We start from the raw sequence: 20,401 nt of genomic DNA on the forward strand, positions 1-20,401 counted from the left end.
CCGTCTGAGAGTCTCTGCATTGGGGGGAACTTTTTTCTTTGATTCTCCAACAAGTACTGCAAAGTGGCTTGAGGACAATAAGAAAGACCTATGACCCATAGAGAAGAGGTGAAGGGGAGAGAGAGAGGAAATTGGACTTTTTTGTGTTTTTTTTTTTTTTTTTTCCTTCTGGTCACTTAATGCACTTATGCACATGAATAGTAATATGGTAAATAGCTGAAAATAGGCTAGTTAAAACATAGGGAATCCCTCCTCAAACACAATTAAATAGCACTAAAACTTCACAAAATGGGAGGAGGAGAAGGGAGAAAGTAAGAGGCATTGGAATGATGTTAGAGGGAGGGGGGGGGGGGGGGGGGACGGAGGGTAGTATGGTTGTGGTTTGTATAGGGAGGTATGGTAGTTGGGAGGTCCCAACAATGGTGTGTAGTGTGAAGGCCATAGGTGGAGCCCCTAGGGGAGGCCCAGGAGGGCCAAGGGAGGGAGGGTGGTGCAGTGGGGGAGGGGATGGGAGGGAGGGATTCATTGGGGTGGGTCGGGGGAAGGGGGGGGGGAGGAAGGGTTGGGTTACACACCACTATTAAGCACTCGATGACACTACTTACAATTGCAATTCCCTTATTTAGATCTTTTTTTTCTATTTTGCTTTTTTTGAGGTATGGCGAAGTGGATAAACACTTCGAAATGGCTGGGTTACACACCACTATCAAGCGTTTGAGGTCACTACTCGCAATTGCAATTTCCTTATTTAGATTGTTTTCATTATTTTTCTGTTTTAAGGTATGGCGAAGCGGGTAACGCTTGTCGAGGGCTCCTTCTTTTTTTTTTTTTTTTCTTCTTTTTATCTTCTTTATTTTTTTTGTTCTCTTTGTTTGTCCTTTCTTTCACTGCTTCTTCAGTAACAGGGGAGTCGTATTACACTGTCACTTATGTTTAAAGCAATGCCCCGGGGAGGTTTTTTATATAGTAATATATTATTCCTGGAAGAACGTGTTTTTTCTGGCTCTTTTTTTTTTCCAGGATATACAATTTTTTGACTGATGTGTGGTTTTTTGAGCCTTCTCCATTCTCCTTTTATTACCGGGACCTCCTCTTCCTTTATCTTTTTTGTCCCTAAGATACAAACTGGGCAAAGGTCAAAGGTTGCTAAATTCAACTATAACACATGGTAGATAAGACGTTCTGTATAAAATCCCTGAATGTGCGGGGAATGAGGGACCCAACCAAGAGAGCAACTATTTTGGATATGTTGGGGGGGGGGGAGGTGCCGGTCTGCTCTGTCTACAGGAGACACACTTAACTGTAGGTACAGCTACACAGTTGAGCGGTCCAAAATTCCAGGCCACTTACCACTCGTATCACTCGTCCTACTCTAGGGGAGTGAGCATACTGGTGGGGAAAGGATTGGTATTCTCCTGTAGAGAGAGCAGGGTAGACGATCAGGGAAGGTTTATATTTTTATTTTGCTTAATTGAAGATAAACCATTTGTGATAGCTAGTGTTTATATTCCCCCCCCATTTAAATTTGAAGTCTTGCATAAATTAATCGAGTTTACATTGGACAAACCAGGAATACCGATAGTTATTATAGGCGATTTTAACGAAGTCTTAGATAGGACCCAGGATAGGTTCCCGCCAGGAAATAGACCTAAAACAAAAGGAGAGGACCGACTAGCGCTATTTTTGGATGAAGTGGGGCTATGTGACATTTGGCGCACGCGCTATCCGCAGGAGCGTCAATACTCCTGTTTTTCGAAGACTCACCACACTTTATCCAGAATAGACATGGCGTTGGGTAACGAGGAGGCAGCATCACTAGTAATAAATATAGAATATGGCCCACGAGGAGTCTCTGATCACTCACCGATCGAGCTGACAATAAAAACCAGGGGTAAATGGTACCCAAGAGAATGGAAAATTAGCCCTCACTGGCTCGAATTAATGAGTGAACATAGTATGGTGATGTCGGCTCTTAAAGAATTTGTACAGATAAATGAGGGAACTGCATCAGTGGGGGTGGTATGGGACTCCCTAAAAGCCTACCTTCGAGGCCTCCTAGTCCAAAAGATAGCGGGGATTAAGAGGAAGAACAGGGAGGGAGAGAGCGAGATAAGGAATCAGTTGCTACAGGCAGAGAAGAGATACATTGAAACCCCAACTTCTCATAGCTTAAAAGAGTGGCTAGAAAAACAACAAATATACAAAATGACTATATTAAAAAGAACAGAGGGAAAACGAATATTCCAGAAACAGAATCAGTTTGGAGAGGGAGAGCGAGTGGGGCGTTTATTATCTCTGCTTATTAGAACCAATTCTCCCCCCTCCACTGTTACAGCAGTTAAGTTATTAAACGGTGAAATCTCCTTCGATAAAACCGAGATAGTAAATACCTTTAGAGAATTCTTTGTATCCCTTTATAGTTCTAAGAGAAGAGAGGGGACTAAAGGACTGGAAACATTTTTCCAGGGACTGCCCATCCCGACCCTATCGGAGGAAGAAAACATTAACATGGAGGCGCCAATTACTTTAGGAGAATTAAAACATGCAGTGGCGGGATGTCAACTCAAAAGTCACCAGGCCCGGATGGGATGCCCCATAGAGATCTATAAAAGATATGGGATATCCTGCTACCAGAACTCTTAAAGACACTAAATTGGGCATTGACTCAGGGAATACTTCCCACCTCTATGACAGAAGCTACTATTATTGTCTTGCATAAGGAGGGGAAGGATCCAAGAGAGGCTTCATCGTATCGTCCTATCTCTCTCCTATGTACTGACGCCAAGATCTTGGCCAAAGTGTTAGCTACACGCCTTAACCGGTATATCCAACTGCTTATACATCCTGACCAATCCGGCTTCATTCCCTAATAGGTCAACCAGTAACAACATAAGGAGAGTGTTTCTGAATATGCAAATTCCAACAGAGGGAGAGGCTCTAGAGCCGTCTAGCCCTTGATGCTGCCAAGGCTTTCGACAGTCTGGAATGGGACTACCTATGGAAGGTCCTAGAGAAATTTGGGTTTGGCCCCAGGTTCATGAGTTGGGTGAAGTTGTTATACAATCAGCCAAGAGCAAAAATTAAAATCAACAATGTATTTTCAGAAATGTTTCAACTAGAGAGAGGAACGCGACAAGGCTGTCCCCTCTCTCCCCTACTGTTCGCTTTGGCGATGGAACCATTAGCCATTAAAATTAGGAAAACTAAAGATATACAGGGGTTCCACAGACAGACTATTGAGGATAAGATCGCACTGTTTGCGGACGATGTCCTCTTCTTTTTGGGAGGACGTTGAAACCCTCGTTAAAAAATGTGATCAAAGTAGTGGGCGAGTTTGGGTTATGCTCCGGATTGGTCATTAATTGGGAAAAGTCAGCACTACTGCCAATTGACCCCTTTGGTGCCCAGATACCTCATGGAATCCCTCAATTAAAAGTAGTAGCTACGATGAAATATCTCGGGATATGGATTACGAGGGACATTAATAGCTTTGTCCAAAATAACTTAATTCCTCTCTTGTCTAAATGGGAACATAAAAGAGACGCCTGGTGTAGACTACCACTATCCATAGCGGGGCGATGTAATCTGATAAAGATGCTATGGTTACCCCAGTTACTCTATATCCTCCATAACTCCCCAGTCTGGATAGCTCAAAAATGGTTCAAAAAGATAGAATCCCTCTTCAGAGAGTTAATTTGGAAGAAGGGACAATCTAGGATTTGTCTCCAGACCATGCAGTTGCCAGCTAAAGAGGGGGGAATGGCAGTGCCTCACCCGAAAACATACTTTCTAGCCTCACAGCTACAACAACTTGCGAACTGCGGACTGGAGGGAGGTGGAAACTCCGGTAGATTGATGCTAACCGGGGCACCACATAGGACAATAGTGGAGGCACTTGAGGCTGGTTCGTTTGTCCATAGATGTCCAACTATAAAACTTAGCATCAAAGTGTGGCAAACAACAAAAGCATTGATGGGCTACAAGGGAATAACAATATTCGCCCCCCTCTGGTGCAACCAAAATCTAAGAGAATTAAAAGACATTGAGAGATGTAAAGAATGGGAAGAGACAAGGGATAAGCCGGTTAAACCAACTTTACAATGGAGAACAGATGAAAATCCTTCGCAGACTTGCGACAGGAATTTAATAAAGCAAATAAAACATTTTACAGATACCTACAGATACGACACGCTATCCAAGCCCAGTTTGGGGTTACAACCCATTGTATGGTCCCCAGCCCCCACCCTCCTGAAAATAACCTCCCCAAAAACAACCAAAGGCCTGATATCCGAGTTATACTCTAGATTAGGAGCCAAAACAATAAGTAGGGCAGGCCCCATTAAGAGCAGGACAGGATGGGAGAAAGACTTAGGTCAAATGACCACGGAACAGTGGAGTGCGATCTTGAGGAGGGGGGTATTGGTTTCGATCTCCCCATCTCAGAAAGTATCACACTTGTTCCTCTTGCATAGAGTATACTATACCCCCAGGAGAATGTTCAATCTCGGGTGGAGAAGTACTGACGAATGCCCAAGGTGCAGAGCGACAGGCAATCTCATCCACATGCTATGGAAATGCCCAAAGTTATTTAGATACTGGGAGGAGGTGGTTACCATAATAAATAAAACCTATAAAACTAAGCTAGAAGCTGAGTCTAAGACATGCTTGTTAGGCAGCATAGAGGAGAATAGAGTGCCAGCCAGTTCCCTTGAAGTGGTACTGAGATGCCTCTTCCAGGCAAGGAAGTTAATTGCGTTAAGGTGGCAGGCCCAGATGCCACCCACTGTCAAATCTTGGGTTGAAACTATTAATACAATGATTTGGAGTGAGAGAGTGACACTTACTCAACAGGGGAATTATAGTAAGTTTGTGAGGATGTGGAAACCCTGGCTAGACGAAACAGGATGTTCTATATAAAAATCGCCATTTAAATTCAACAAATATTTTAACCCGCTATCGGGCATTCCTTTATGGGGAAGACGTACTTAACGAAGTACATTAACTTCAAAAACTTGCACAGGGTGTGATGGGAGGGTGGGAGGGCGGGTGAGGGTTTGCGGGGTGGGGGAGGGGAGGCGAGGCGAGGTATAACAGTTCAGAAACAATGTTTCTTTATTTATTCACAATGTCACAAAGAACGAGGGTAGGAAAAGATAAGGGGAAAATAGGGAAAAACGTATTGTTGTGTATTGTTATGTATGAAGATGTAACACTTTTTTTGTATTTTTTTATACGCAAACAATAAAAAAAAAAAAAAAAAATAAAAAAACAGGAAAAAAGGGATTCCCATTAGTATTTATTAGATGGATCCAAACAATATATGGATTTCAGATATATGCAACTTATTCACGCTTTGTTAGCTCAATTCCGGGAGGAACCCCACAATTGATGGAATTGGGTTTGGAACAAATGGTAAAAATGGGGAAAAAAGTAAATTTTAACTATAAATGCATATTTAATAAAGACTACATCTCCAGATATGAGTAAAGTAAGTGAAAATTGCAGAAGAGACGTTCCAAATTTGGTGGAGGAGGATTTGGAGGAAGTATGGAGGTTTCCATTTCAGATCTTGGTATCACTTCGAAATAAACTAATACAATTTAAAATAATACATAGAAGCCATTATACACCATATAAGTTACATTAAACCCTTAAAACTGTTGGAGATTTGTAGACATGCCAGGAAATGTTATGCACATATTTTGGTCATGCCTGAAGATAGTAGCATTTTGGAGAGAGGTCTTGAGAGTGATTGCTATAACAACATCAATAGTTCTGGAACAGGAGGCAAAAATCTGCCTGTTAGGATTGGTAGGAAAAGATAATTAGCCAGATTCACATACATCGGCGTATGTTTAAGCTGGCGTAGCACAGCTCATTTGAGCTACGCCGACGTAAAATAGAGGCAAGGCCAGTATTCACAAAGCACCTGCTCCCTAAGTTACGTCGGCGTAGCGCAAATGGCCCGGCGTAACCCCGCCTAATTCAAAATAGGCAGGTAGTGGGCGTGCTCCATGTAAAGTACCCGTGACCCCATGTAAATGAGGGCCGTTGGTACGGCGCATGCGCGCGAATGCTCAGAATCACGTCGCAAATACTCATTGCTTTCGACGTGAACGTCGCCTACGCCCAGCCCCATTCACGTACGCTTACGCAAACAACGTAAAATACGACGGCTGTTCCGTCGTCCATACCTTGCATGAGCTGCGCCATCTTTTTGGTGGTTTATCTATACGCCGGCGTATGTCTTACGTAAATGGCATATCTTGCTGCGACGGGCGTACGTACTTACGTGAATCGGCGTATCTTGCTCATTTACATATTTGACGCGTAAATCCACGTACACGCCCCTAGCGGCCAGCGTAAATATGCACATAAGATACGACGGCGTAGGATAATTACGTCGGTCGTATCTTGGCCAAATTTAAGCTTATCTGGTTTCCAGAATACTCTTAAATATACGACGGCGTGCATTCGGACTTACGACGGCGTATCTACTGATACGCCATCGTAAGTCTACCTGAATCCGGCTAAATGTCTCTGTGGGAAGGAGAACGCAGCTGGGTTTATTATTATTTCATGCTAGAAAGGCGATAGTTTTAAACTGGAAAAAGGCAGAAGCTCCCTCGATCGTACAATGGAATAATCTAGTAAATACAAATCTGCCATTGTATAGGGAGACGTACTGCAATAGAGGTCATGGGGAGAAATACAAGAGGGGGAAAGCTGGATAGAAAATCCCATGACGGCTTCTGGTTAAAATAAGGTCTAAGGGGAGGATAACCACACCATGGAATAAAGTAAGGGAGGAAGAAGGGTGTAAAAGGTATATGAGTTGGGTGAAATGATTGTGAAATGGAAATTTAAGGAGGCTCCAGAAGAGAGCAGATATGTGTTAAATGTATAATGTGAATGTATATGTGTATGTATGTATGTTGCTTCTTTTTGTATGGGGGGAAAAAAAATGAAAAATTAATAAAGAGATTAAAAAAAAAAAAAAAAAAAAAAGAATTAGACTTGACATTAATAAATGACCAGGATCGGATGGCTTGCACCTGAGGGTACCGAGGGGAACTCGGTCAAGTAATTGCCAGACCATTGTTCCTAATTTTTACGGACAGTCTGACTGGAATGGTACCGGTGGATTGGAGAAAAGCCAGTGTAGCACCAATATTTAAAAAGAGCCCAAAATGCATCCCTGGGAATTACAGACCAGTTAGCCTAACGTCAATAGATTGCAAGCTCTTGGAGGGGATGATAAGGGAATATAAACAAGATTTTAGTAATGACAACGGTATCATTGGCAGTAATCGGCATGGATTTATGAAGAATCGTTCTTGCCAAACCAATCGATTTACCACCTATGAGGTGGTGAGTTGCCATATAGATAAAGGAAGGCCCGTAGACCTGTGTCTGGATTTTGCAAAAGCATTTGATACAGTTCCCCATAAACTTTTACTGTACAAAATAAGGTCTGTTGGCATGGACCATAGGGTGAGTACATGGATTGAAACCTGGCTACACGGGCGAGTTCAGAGGGTGGTGATAAATGGGGAATAGTTGGAATGGCCAGAGGTAGGTCCCACAGGGTTCTGTGCTGGGACCATTTCTATTTAATTTGTTCATAAATGACCAGGAAAATGGGGTAAACGGTTCAATCTCTGTATTTGCGGACGATACTAAGCTAAGCAGGGCAATAACTTCTCCGCAGGATGTGGAAACCAAGAAGATCTGAACAAATGAATGGGGTGGGCAACTACATGGCACATGTAGAAAAATGTAAAATGTATTTGGGTGGCAAAAATATGAATGCAATCTTTACACTAGGGGGTAGAACCTCCTGGGGGAATCTAGGATGGAAAAGGACCTGGGGGTTCTAGTAGATGATAGGCTCAGCAATGGCATGCAAGCTGCTGCTAACAAAGCAAACCGAATATTGGCATGCATTAAAAAATGGATTGACTCCAGGGATAAAGCAATAATTCTCCCACTCTACAAGACTCTGGTCCAGCTGCAACTAGAGTATGCTGTCCAGTTCTGGGCACCTGTCCTCAGGAAGGATGTAGTGGAAATGGAGCGAGTATAAAGAAGGGCAACAAAACTAATAAAGGGTCTGGAGGATATTGGTTATGAAGAAAGGTTGCGTGCACAGAACTTATTCTCTCTGGAGAAGGGACACTTGAGAGGGGATATGGTTTCAATTTACAAATAACGTACTGGTGACCCCACACTAGGGATAAAACCTTTTCGCAGAAGTGAGTTTAACAAGACATGTGGCCACTCATTAACATTAGAAGAAAAGAGGTTTAACCTTAAACTATGTAGAGGGTTCTTTACTGTAAGAGCAGCAAGGATGTGAAATTCCCTTCCATAGGTGGTGGTCTCTGTGGGGGGCATTGTTAGTTTAAAAAAACTATTAGATAAGCACCTGAACGATCACAACATACAGGGATATACAATGTAATACTGACATATAATCACACACATAGGTTGGACTTGATGGACTTGTGTCTTTTTTTTTCAACCTGACCTACTATGGAACTAACCCCAGATCATCTGTGGTTGTAGGCTGCCTCAAATTCTTCTGTCTCTTCATGTAATCCCAGACAGCCCCAAATTTGCAAAGAACCCCCACTATGCTTCAATGTTGCTTGCAGACACTTCCAGGATGTTTGGAGTCGTTCTGCTACAGAAAACATTTGGAGCCAGTAACACATCTCCCTATTGGTATGGCATGATGAATATGTATTTGCCCATATTTCTCCGTATTGAGGACACCATTGCTCAGGCAATTTTAAGGACCATAGATGCATGCAATGGTCGGCCAAGGAAACTTGCTCCCCTTCGAAAATGGAAGATTTCCAGCAGTGTCATCAGCACAGAACTGGCGGAAACCACTGGGACCCAGATACACCCATCTGGGAAAAACCTGGCCAGAAGTGGTCCTTATGAAAGATCACTGACATGGAAACTAGGCTAAGCGAATCCACTATGCACAAAATCATAGGAACTGGGCTGCAGAAAAATTTCAGCAGGTGCATTGCATTTATGAGTCATAGAGCCGTTCACCGAAGGGCTGGAGAGGTTCCTTTGTAAGTTTGGGGCTGTCTGGGATTACATGAAGAGACAGAAAAAATTGAGGCAGAAGGTCTGTGGTTAGTTCTTCAAGATGTTTGGAACAACCTACCAAAACATGGTCACAGCAAATATTGAACTGATTTGGATTTCTTTTCTGTTCACTTAAGTTCCATTTTGTTGATACTAGTATTGGCACTTCTATTTCTGAAAGCATTCCTAATTTACAACATTTTTCACACCTGTCCATTTTTGCAGAGTACTGAATTTCATAAAATTAAAAGCGCCTTAAATGCAGCTCCGTCTTGCTAAAGTTGTATAACCGCTCACATCAGGTCCAGTGAGGTACGGTGGCTGCTGAGCATGACGTTTTGAATCTCTCACAAAAGGCTGACTGGCTGAAGGGAGGCAGGTAATTCAGCTCCATACTGGGCTTAGCTGCACACCAGAGACTGCTTGAGATGATGCTTGAGAATGAGGGACATGCCCTTGAAACATGTTGCCACATCCACCCAACAGTAAAAGTGATCAGTATGAGCCCAGTAACAACAGTCTCTAAAGTGCAGCTGAGCCCAGTGTGGAGCTGCATTGCCTGCCTACCTTCAGCCTGCAGTGCTGGATACAAACGTCACTACAGAAGCAAGTGGAAAGGGCAGTGAATGCTGGTACTGGTTTTATTAGTAGGGGAAAGGGGATGCCAGATCATCATTAGATCTAGCTATAGACTGTCATGTCGGTGGATACCCCAACCACTAATTGTAGTGGGTACAGGTGGGGGGATTACATGTTTGAGGACAGTAGGCGTTTGCGCTTAACATTTCTCGTTTTCCTCCAAAGTACAATAAACTTTTTGATGCAGAAGACAAAATAATCACTTGTTTCATAGGCATTTTGTCTTGTTTTGACACGTAGTTGTGCTATAACTTGATCAGTACATCTTTGATGTTTTCAGGCTTGGAACGTCCTTGCTCTTGATGGCAGCAATTGGCAGAGAATCGACTTATTTGACTTTCAAAGGGATATTGAGGTAGCTATGTTTTCATTATTTGTTAATCTGTTCCTTGGTTAGTTGGCTAGCACTGACTTCCAGATTACTATTGCCTACTCTCAGTAAGTCCTCCATGTAAAATCTTCTTTTTCCAGGGCCGAGTAGTAGAGAATATATCCAAAAGATGTGGCGGGTTTTTACGCAAACTAAGTTTACGTGGATGCCTGGGTGTGGGAGATAATGCTCTCAGGTCTGCCTTTTTTTTCTTCTTTTTTGTTTTGCCATCATTTTTACTGTCTTAGTTTACTTCCATTTAACTGTGTTCTGTGTCTTCTGCAGAACCTTTGCTCAAAACTGTAGGAATATTGAAGTTTTAAACCTGAATGGCTGCACCAAAATCACTGACACGTGAGTAGTCTGTCTGGGCAAAGGTGGATAATTGTGTTTCATTATATTGTTTAAAGCAAAATGCGCCCTTTCAGGTGTTTAGCTGTTTAATGTTCTGTGTCTCTTCCCCTACCGAAAAGTATTGTGGTAATCCTATAGATGCAACAGTGGCTGCCCAAATTTCATGGGCATCTCATGTCTACAGTTAACTATAATTTGTATGCAATTATTCTGTTGCACTCAGCCATTTTAGGTTTGATTGTCTGACGTTTTAGTCAATTTTGGATCAATTAAGAAAAACAACCAGACTAATTTTGTATCATCTATGGCCATTCCCCCCTCCATAAGAAGTTGATCTAATGATCATCTTCTCTCGAACGTGAATGTTTTAGATTTTTCATTTAACCAGTGCGTGCAGCCGATCGGCTGCAGCACTGGTCAGTGTATTCCGACAGCGGATACTGCTCTGCTTCAGAATACAATAGCACAGTGAGGCAGATTCCTCCATCCACCTTAAAGTGGTTGTAAACCTTTTTCACCTTAATGCATCCTATGCATTAAGGTAAAAAACACCTTGCAGTCACCGCCCCCCCCCCCCCCCCGTTTTACTTACCTTAGCCCCAAATCTCTGTGGACACGATCCCACGTTGCTTTCCCCCAGGTCTTGTCGGCTCTTCATCGGATGATTGATATAGCAGCAATTGGCTCCCGCTGCTACCAATCAAATCCAATGCCGCAACCGCCGGGGGCGGCCCCGAGTCATACAATAGCGTCTATTGTATGGCACAGGAGCGTGCCCGAAAGTTAACCCCCTCTGGAGACAGCTTCCCAGAGGGGGGTTAGCTCTTGCAGGGAGCAGCCGCGAGAGCCACCGTGGGACCCCAGAAGAGGACAATCGGGGCCACTCTGTGCAAAACGAACTGCACAGTGGAGGTAAGTATGATATGTTTGCTTAAAAAAAAAATAATAATACCGGAACCTTTACAACCCCTTTTAATTGTGTGGATGAGGGAATCGGTTATCTCTTTTGATCAGCCCGCTATGGCCAGCTTTAGCAGTGCGCATTCATAAGACACAGGATAACATAAGCAGAAATTAAAACCATAGGCCTGTTTAAAGGGAATATTCAAAAGAAATTGTTGAAATGGTAATACATGAAACAACAACTGTGTATACAGTGGTGAATAAGGTTAAAAACTTTAATAGGCCGCGCACCCTGGACTAAGTACAATACGATTTAATACAAAGAGCAGCCCGTAGTAAGACCGAAAGTCTAATATGTGAAAAATAAATTAAATAAATATTTCCATACCGTGCTCATATAGACAGGTGCAAATCAATAAATACAATGTAAAGTCCATAAACCACCCCCAAAATTTCTCAATCAGGTGAAAGCGAAGTATTCTTGTTTCTGTGAAGAATAAAGTGCTGTCTTGTCTCCACTGATTAATGGACAAACATCCTACTCACCAAACCGACATGACACCCATTACAGGTAGTCAAATAAGCATGGATGACAAAGAGATGTATCCTCCAGCGGAATCGGCCCCCAAATGAAAGATCCGCCAAAGAAGATTTGATCATGATGTATCAAGGAGAAGAGAGAACTCCTGATGTTGTAACTATTTATACAAAAAAAGTATGCACTTAGGTAAACTTTCAAAACCCATGGAACCAAGCAGGAATACTTATCGCATTCCTCCTGTGCTCCAGAATAATAGCAGAAGTGGAGTGTCACGCACTAGACCAGGGATCCTCAAACTACGGCCCTCCAGCTGTTGCGGAACTACAAATCCCATGAGGCATTTCAAAATTCTGACATTCACAGACATGACTAGGCATTATGGGAATTGTAGTTCCTGAACACCTGGAGGGCCGTAGTTTGAAGACCCCTGCACTAGATGAACCAACACATTTTGTCAGCAATGTATTGACGTCATCAGGGATCACATGACCCCTGATGACGTCAGACTTTGCTGACGAATCGGTGGAAGACGGCACTTTATTCTTTACAGAAACAAGAATACTTCACTTTCACCTGATTGAAGAATTTTGATGGTGGTTTATGGACTTCACAATGTATTTATTGATTTGCACATTTAATGGCTGGAGTCATAACTGATTACACACATACAGCACTGTGACAGTTGAGATTCAAACAGAAGCAGCTTCCTTGGCTGTAAGTGATGGGAGGATTTAAAACAACTTTAAAGGGGTTGTAAACGTTTGTGTTTTTTCACCTTAATGCATCCTATGCGTTACGGTGAAAAAACACCTAGCAATCACGGGCCTCCTAGCCCCCACGTTTTTTACTTGGCTGAGCCAGCTCACCTGCTCTGCGCGTCCCTGGTGTCCTCTTCTCCACGGAGTCTCGGCGTTGATTTGGTAGATTGATGGCAGCGCAGCCATCACGCTGCTGTCAATCAAATCAAATAACGCGGTCACTGGGGGGCGGGGCCGAGTCATACACTCGGCTGCTATAGACAACAAGTGTATGACACGGGCGCGTGCCTGCAAGGTAACCCCCTCGGTAGAGAGCTTCCCAGGGTGGGTTAACTATTGTGGGGAGGAGACGTGAGAGCTGCCATGGGACCTTAGAACAGAAGGATAGGGGCCACTCTGTGCAAAACTAACTGCACAGTGGAGGGAAGTATGACATGACATGTTATAATAAATAAAAAAAAAAAAAAAAAGAAACAATCTTTACAACCACTTTAAGTCTGTCAACAGATAAGCCTCTACAAACTTGGCACTGCCTAAAAATGGACAGCAACTGAGCTTGTTCACAGCCCCTATGTACCACCATAGCATTCAAGTACTTGTTTTGCAAAAATATCAAAGCTTTCCATAAAATTTACAGACACTTGCCTTACTGTCCTCCCATCCATGTTTCCATACTTTTTTGTTGCTTCTATCTTGCTTCCTGAACAGACTGTAGGTCATGACAAAGGGTGACCAACTGACCTCATTAGCATACACCCTGCATCTACCCACCCACTCCCAGTTGCACATTTTTTTAAAAAATAAAATGAAATCAATCAGTGATCACCCTTCTCACTAAATATACAGATTGCTTACTGTATGGCCATCTTTATACAAGTACATAGGAGGGAGTGGACAGAAACACTCAGCTTTCACAACTCTGCATAGTGAGAGCTCGCATTCCCACATGTGTTTTTTTTTTTTTGTGAAGGGGGAGGTGTTTTGAAGCATTTTCACTCATCACACACAGGGTGGCACATCCACCTGAATGAATTCCCCTACACCGAGCAATCACCCCAAAGAAGCTTCAGAACTTTTTTTCTTTTCTTTTTTTTAGAACTGAGCTTTTTACGGTGATTTTTGGTGCAGCGCATTTCTGAAATGCAAGGAAACGCACCAATGTGAATGGAGCCTCATTATTCTTGCGTTAATGCACCAATTTCACTTTTTCCTGCGACACGCATAAGGCAGCCTCTTGATTTTAATGGATGTGCTACACGTGGCTTATGGGCCATTTTGGTGTTTTGTGTGTTGCGTGTCTTTTACTGTGCGTTTTGCAGCATTTGCCCCGCATATTTTTTCACATGGCAAAATGTGCGTTTGCTTCTGTGTTTGGTGTGCCGTTAACAATTAATGGCACTGAAATCGCAACTAGTAATTTTAGGTGTATAATGCGAGTTCCGGCTATGCAGAGATGTGAACGGGGCTTAACAGCTGAGTGTTTCTGTCCACTCTCTTCTATGTATTTGTATAAAGATGGCCAGCCTGAAGTGATCTAGCTGGACTTTAATTTTCTGACTAAAGTTCCTCTTTAAGAGCAAAGCCTCTTTCTATATACTGCGGTCTGTGAAGGAGCAGGGGTTGTTCAAACATGGAAAATTCTGAAAAATGCATGTGGTGCACCAATATATGGAGTATTATTAATATATTTTGGACTTGCGTGAAACCAAAATGTGCACTCGCAAACCAATCAGGAGGATCGTGTATAGCTTTCCCTTGGACTCTTGTATGCATGTTTCCTGTGTGTATGTATGTGTGTATGTGTGTGTGTGTGTGTGTGTATATGTATATGTATATATATATATATATATATATATATATATATATATATATATATATATATATATATATATATATATATATATATATATATATATATATATATATATATATATATATATATATATATATATATAAATATTGCATCCGGCAAGTATGCAACACTTCACTTTTTATTACATCTTGTTATGTTACAGCCTTATTTCAAACTGGATTAAATTATTTTCCTTGAAATTCTACAAATAATGCCCCATATTGACAACTTGAAACGTTTGAAATCTTTGCAAATTTATTAACAATAAAAAAAAAACAAAAAAAAACACATGTACATATTTATTCACAGCCTTTGCTCAATACTTTGTTGAAGCACCTGTGGCACCAATTACCTCCAAGTCTTTTTGAGTATAATGCTACAAGCTTGGCACACCTATTTTTGGGCAGTTTCTTCCATTTTTCATTGCAGGACCAATCAAGCTTCATCAAGTTGGATGGGGAGCGTCGGTGCACAGCTATTTTCAGATCTCTCCAGAGATGTTCAATCAGTCTGGGCTCTGGTTGGATCACTCAAGGACAATCACAGAGTTGTCCTGTAGCCACTCCTTTGTTATCTTGGCTGTGTGCTTAGGGTCGTTGTCCTGTTGGAAAATGAGGTCCAGAATGCTCTGGAGCAGGTTTTCATCAAGGATGTCTCTGTACATTGCTGTATTCATCTTTCCCTTGACCCTGACTATTCTCCCAGTTCCCGATGTTAAAAAAAAATCCCCACAGCATGATGCTGCCACCATTATTCTTCACTGTAGGGATGGTATTAATCAGGTGATAAGCGGTGCCTGTTTTCCTCCAGACATGATGCTTGCCATTCAGGCCAAAGCATTCAATCTTTGTTTCATCAGACCAGAGAAGTTTTGTTTCTCATTGTCAGAGTCCTTCAGGGGCCTTTTGGCAAATGCCAGGCAGGCCATCATGTACCTTTTTACTGAGGAGTGGCTTCCGTCTGGCCGCTCTACCATACAGGCCTGATTGGTGGAGTGCTGCAGAGATGGTCGTTCTTCTGAAAGGTTCTCCTCTCTCCACAGAGAAATGCTGGAGCTCTGTCAGAGTGATTTAAAAAAACTTCTTTTACTTTGTCATTATGGGGTATCGTTGGTAGAATTTTGAGGAAAATATAATCTATTGTGGAATAAGGTTATAACATAACAAAATGTTAAATAGTATAATAGAGAGCCTAAACTTTGTATAGATGGCTGAAGTTTGGCTTAAAACCATATTGAGTGAATTTAGCGTTTATTAAACCCCATGTGAGTTTGTTTGGCTATATCGGAACCAGTGTCAAATGTGTAGAAAAAAAATGACTTGGGCTTTGTTATGGGACGTGCAACATTGTGAGCCATTACATGTCTGTCTCCTCCTTACAGAACCTCGTCTAGCCTCAGTAAATTTTGTTGTAAACTCAGACATTTGGACTTGGCATCATGCACCTCCATTACTAACTTATCCCTAAAGGCTCTCAGGTGAGATTTGCGATCATGTTTTTATATCCTCTTTCAGTATCATGAAATTTAAGTACAATTGTTGTGTATGTTATTCTATAAATAGGCTGCTTGGTGTCAGAGATATGGCAAGTAAAATAAATAAATAAATTGGTTCCAGAAAATCTGGCTAGACTCGAGTATGATTTTTCAGACTGCACCTATTTTGTTTCATGTTGACAAGGACACTGGTAAAAGGGTCCCAGTTACAAAATGTTTTTTTTTTTTTTTAATTTGGGGATTCATTTAGCAACACACCCTGTTTTTAATTGTATGTCAAGCCAAAAATGTGTTGGCGAGATCTGTATGTTTTTTATTTTACCCAAGCATAATTTGTAACCAGGTACTTAAAGTTTATGGACTGCCAAAACTGATTTTTTTCTCACTTTTTGGATAGAATGGTGAAGCATTTGAACTCCTGCTATGTTTTTACTGCAATTCTGGGCTTTGTTAGAGAAATTTCCCCTCAGCGCCTCTTTTGCTGACAATGGTTTCATGGACAGGAAATGAAGAAAAATATGCTATAAGGACAGAGACCAAATTAAAAATCTGACAGTGGTTCTTGCTTTCCCCCCACTAAAGTGTTTTTCTTCAGTCGCCTGTCCAGGACAGTACAGGAGACGGGCTCCACCTCTGGAGGCAGGAAATAAAAAAAATTCCAGGAAGCACTTAAGGAGAGGCCAGGCGTCCCCACTCTAAAGTATTTTGAGTTTCTTCCACCGGAAAAAGGAGGGGGTCATGAAGGAACTTTTCTCCTGTCCCCAAACAGCGCTCCCAGAGCAAGGAGTGCTGTTTGGGGGAGGGGGGTTCGATACCTGTGTTTACAGTAGAGGGGTTGACAAGGCCCGGGGTCCCCTGGTCAGGCCACAACGGGAGGCTGCATTCTGGCACCCTTTTCCTCCCTAGACCCCAGGGTGGGCTTGTATGTTCAACGCAAGCCTCCCTCGCCGGAGCCAAACCAGAAGCTGGGCAGTGGGCAGGTGCACGAGAAGGGGTGGGGCTTCTGGCACGTCACTAATGGTTCCAGGTCCTGCGGGAAGAGTCAGGATGCGGCAGGAAAAGTAGCAGCATGCTGTCCCAGAACTGACAGCGGAACCATGTGGCAGTGGTGATGGCTCAGCTCAGGTAGGAAGACAACAGGGGATTGATCCTACCTGGCTTGGGGGGAGTATAGAAGTTTTCCTGGGAGCGGGTATGCTCAGGCTCCCTCCCCTTGATAATGGCTGAACCCAGGCTAAGACACTCTGAAGTCCAAAGAAGGTTCGGGCTGGTATGGAACACAGGGGTGTTTTGGTAATGTGGCACCCGTGGTGGAGCAGGTCCCACTGACAGGATTCTTTTGTGTTTGCCTCTTTTTGTTTTCAGAGGCTCAGCCCAAAGACCCAAGAAAGTCACGGGGGAGGAAGAGATTCCCATCTTGTTCTGTTAAGTTTAAAGAGGACTGGAACAAGCTGCTTTGCAGGTCATGTATTAACAAACTGGTATGCAAAGAGTTGGGGGTCTGCAAGGATTTGATTTTAGCCAGCAGAAGTACCCCTTTTTTTCACCCCAGAGGAGGGTGATGAAACAGAGGAGGATCCAGAAAGGATCCAGATCCAGAAAGCTGCAGGGTATATGGTACATGCCTCGGTCAAATCTGTTCAATTTGTCGGCTGAAGCAGCAGCCTTAGTGAACTCTTGCGGCATCTCTTTTGAAGGAGATTTTTTGTTTGGTCCAGATTTGGAAAAAGTTTTGGACCAAACCGCTGGTAAAAATAAATCAATCCCAATCAAATATGCTCTCAAAGGGCGCATTTGCAGGTATCCAAAGAGCCAGCTTCAAGGAAACTGTGGGGAAAAGAGAAGCAAAAATTAGGTATCCTTTTTCCACTTAAAAAACAAAACAAAAACAAAAACCCAATGTTTTTGGTGGGAGGAAGACTGGGGCTCTTCCTTCCGCATGGTAAAAAGGTTACCCCAGATTTTTTTTCATCCTGGGGATCATCGAGGAGGGTTATCGGTTACAGTTCAGCGGCAGTCTTCCCTAAAGAACCTTTGTAACCTTCCCTCCCAGGGACCATCAGAAGGCTTCAGCCCTCTTGCCTCAGATAGGCGACTTGATAGACCAGCAGGTGCTTGTCCCTGTTCAACCGCAGGAGATAAATCAAGGGTTCTATTTACACGTCTTTGTTGTCCGAAAACCCTCAGGCAAGCTCCGTCTGATCCTGAACTTAAAACCCTTAAACAAGGGGGTGGATTACAAGAAGTTTCGGATGGAAATAATCTTAACAACAAATACGATTTTGCCTCCAAACTGCTTTATGTCCTCGATTTAAGGGACACATACTTGCATATGTTGAGAAAAAATGTTACTGCGCTGATCCAAAGATTTTTTACATTTTACAATTTCATAAAGTGCTATTAAGCCATACGCTAACTTAGTGCACAAACAACTCTAAATGACGTGCTATATCAAGTGCAACGACATTAGTGGTGTACTATATGGATAAACATGTGTGAGGATATCTCATTTAAATATATATATAACTACATATAATGTGCAATAGACAAAATGATAAATAGTGAAAAAACGGCGGTTCATTTTCAGCATGGAACATCAAAGGGCAAAAGCAATGCACGTTGTGCTCCTATAGGCTCGGTCAGACATCCAACAAACTGTCCCTTGGATTTTTGTCCTAATTGATTTGTCCGGTCACACCCATAGCATACACGCGCTCAGACTTTTCTGCAAACTTTTCTAAAAATTACCCAATATAATGTGGTTTTTCTGCTCTTTTCTGCTCTTTACCGCCACCCTTTGGTTAACTTCTGCTATTTTTTGTTGATTTTAACATTGGTTCTGAGCATGCGTATTTGCACTTTGTACAAAAGTTGGTTGGCTTGCTGTACACGGTCAGACAAGACACCATCGGACTTTTGTTGCTGAAAAGTTGGTTCTTTTGCAGACCCAACTTTTTGTCGGATGAAACCCGAAAAAGTTGGTCCGATGGAGCGTACACACGGTAGGACAAATTCGAAAACTTGCAGATTTTGAAGTTGGTTGGCAAAAAGTGTGTAGGTAAAAAGTGGAGAACCTGCGCTTAGGAGTGGCTTATTATAAGACTGCAGCCCCCTCTATTATGTTCCCCCTAAGAAGAGCATATATTAAATAAAATGGTAAAAAGGAAGGGTGGTGGCGCTGTCTTTTCTTTCCCCTATCGCTAGGGTGTATTAACTAAGCTGACCACTTACACAAGAAGTACCAATCTATACTACTAAGAGAGCAGCTTCCGAGCCAGGGTCAAGCAATAAATGTATTTGGTAGTCGTACCCGTGATATCACACACGAGGATAAGTGGGAAAAAAAAAAAAAAAAATTATATATATATATATATATATATATACTAAAAAATATCAAATAAACGTGAACGGTTGTTCAGAGTGATAAAAACAGCACTATGAACAGGCAAACTCTGTTCAAAATGAATATCCTGAATGAGTGATGGTGAGGAAGGTGATCGCTCAATGGTATATAAGCACCTAATACCAAACAAAAATTAATTTGTGAATGCACCATGAAATGTGGATAAGTCACCCAAATAGGAGGGTATATGCTTACCACTGCAAATCTATAAGTGATTTGCTTACAAACCATCAAATGATCCAGGTACTGCACGGGTTAAACCAACTCGGGCGGGGGTACATGAAAAGCAAAGAAACACAAAAATCATAGTGTAATGTGACTGAACAGTATCCCCAGCAAGGTGTGGAAAAAAAACCCTAGTTAATGCCCGTACAGTGTTGAAACAGTGAATGCACATAACTGAAATGGTTTCACCGGTATACTCCTGCCCACAGGGGCCGCGCGAACCACCCTCCTATTTGGGTGACTTATCCACATTTCATGGTGCATTCACAAATTAATTTTTGTTTGGTATTAGGTGCTTATATACCATTGAGCGATCACCTTCCTCACCATCACTCATTCAGGATATTCATTTTGAACAGAGTTTGCCTGTTCATAGCGCTGTTTTTATCACTCTGAACAGCCGTTCACGTTTATTTGATAATTTTTAGTATTTACTTTATAGATGGTTCTCCATTTATTTTAAATAGCTGCTTTTTAGAACAACACCACTCACTTACTGGTATTGTTTCTACACCTATAGATAGTGTCACCACCTCACTATTACTTTGGTTGAGGGGTCAATTCGCCACCTGGCGCCGGAAGTGCAGCAGTAGGCCTTTTTTACTGCACCTTCTTTTATATATATATATATATATATATATATATATATATATATATAAAATACAGTATATACACTTAAATATGCGATAGTACAGTGTAAATGTGTGCAGGGCTAGGACATGCTGTATCTGTTTTAAGTATTGTGTTACCTGG

General features: G+C 42.2%; 1 protein-coding gene across 3 annotated transcripts in view; it reads left to right on the plus strand.

The window, feature by feature from the left end:
- The window catches only part of FBXL20 (F-box and leucine rich repeat protein 20), a 499,717-nt gene that overhangs the window by 113,470 nt on the left and 365,846 nt on the right, over positions 1 to 20,401 (plus strand). For all 3 annotated transcript variants that reach the window (XM_040331680.1, XM_040331681.1, XM_040331682.1), the window contains exons 4-7: positions 10,028 to 10,102; positions 10,219 to 10,313; positions 10,403 to 10,471; positions 15,907 to 16,002. In XM_040331680.1, coding sequence (XP_040187614.1) covers positions 10,028 to 10,102; positions 10,219 to 10,313; positions 10,403 to 10,471; positions 15,907 to 16,002 — 335 coding nt within the window. The remainder of the gene's footprint in view (positions 1 to 10,027; positions 10,103 to 10,218; positions 10,314 to 10,402; positions 10,472 to 15,906; positions 16,003 to 20,401) is intronic.

Source organism: Rana temporaria, chromosome 12 (assembly GCF_905171775.1).
Source record: "Rana temporaria chromosome 12, aRanTem1.1, whole genome shotgun sequence".
NCBI classification, from domain to species: Eukaryota; Metazoa; Chordata; class Amphibia; order Anura; family Ranidae; genus Rana; species Rana temporaria.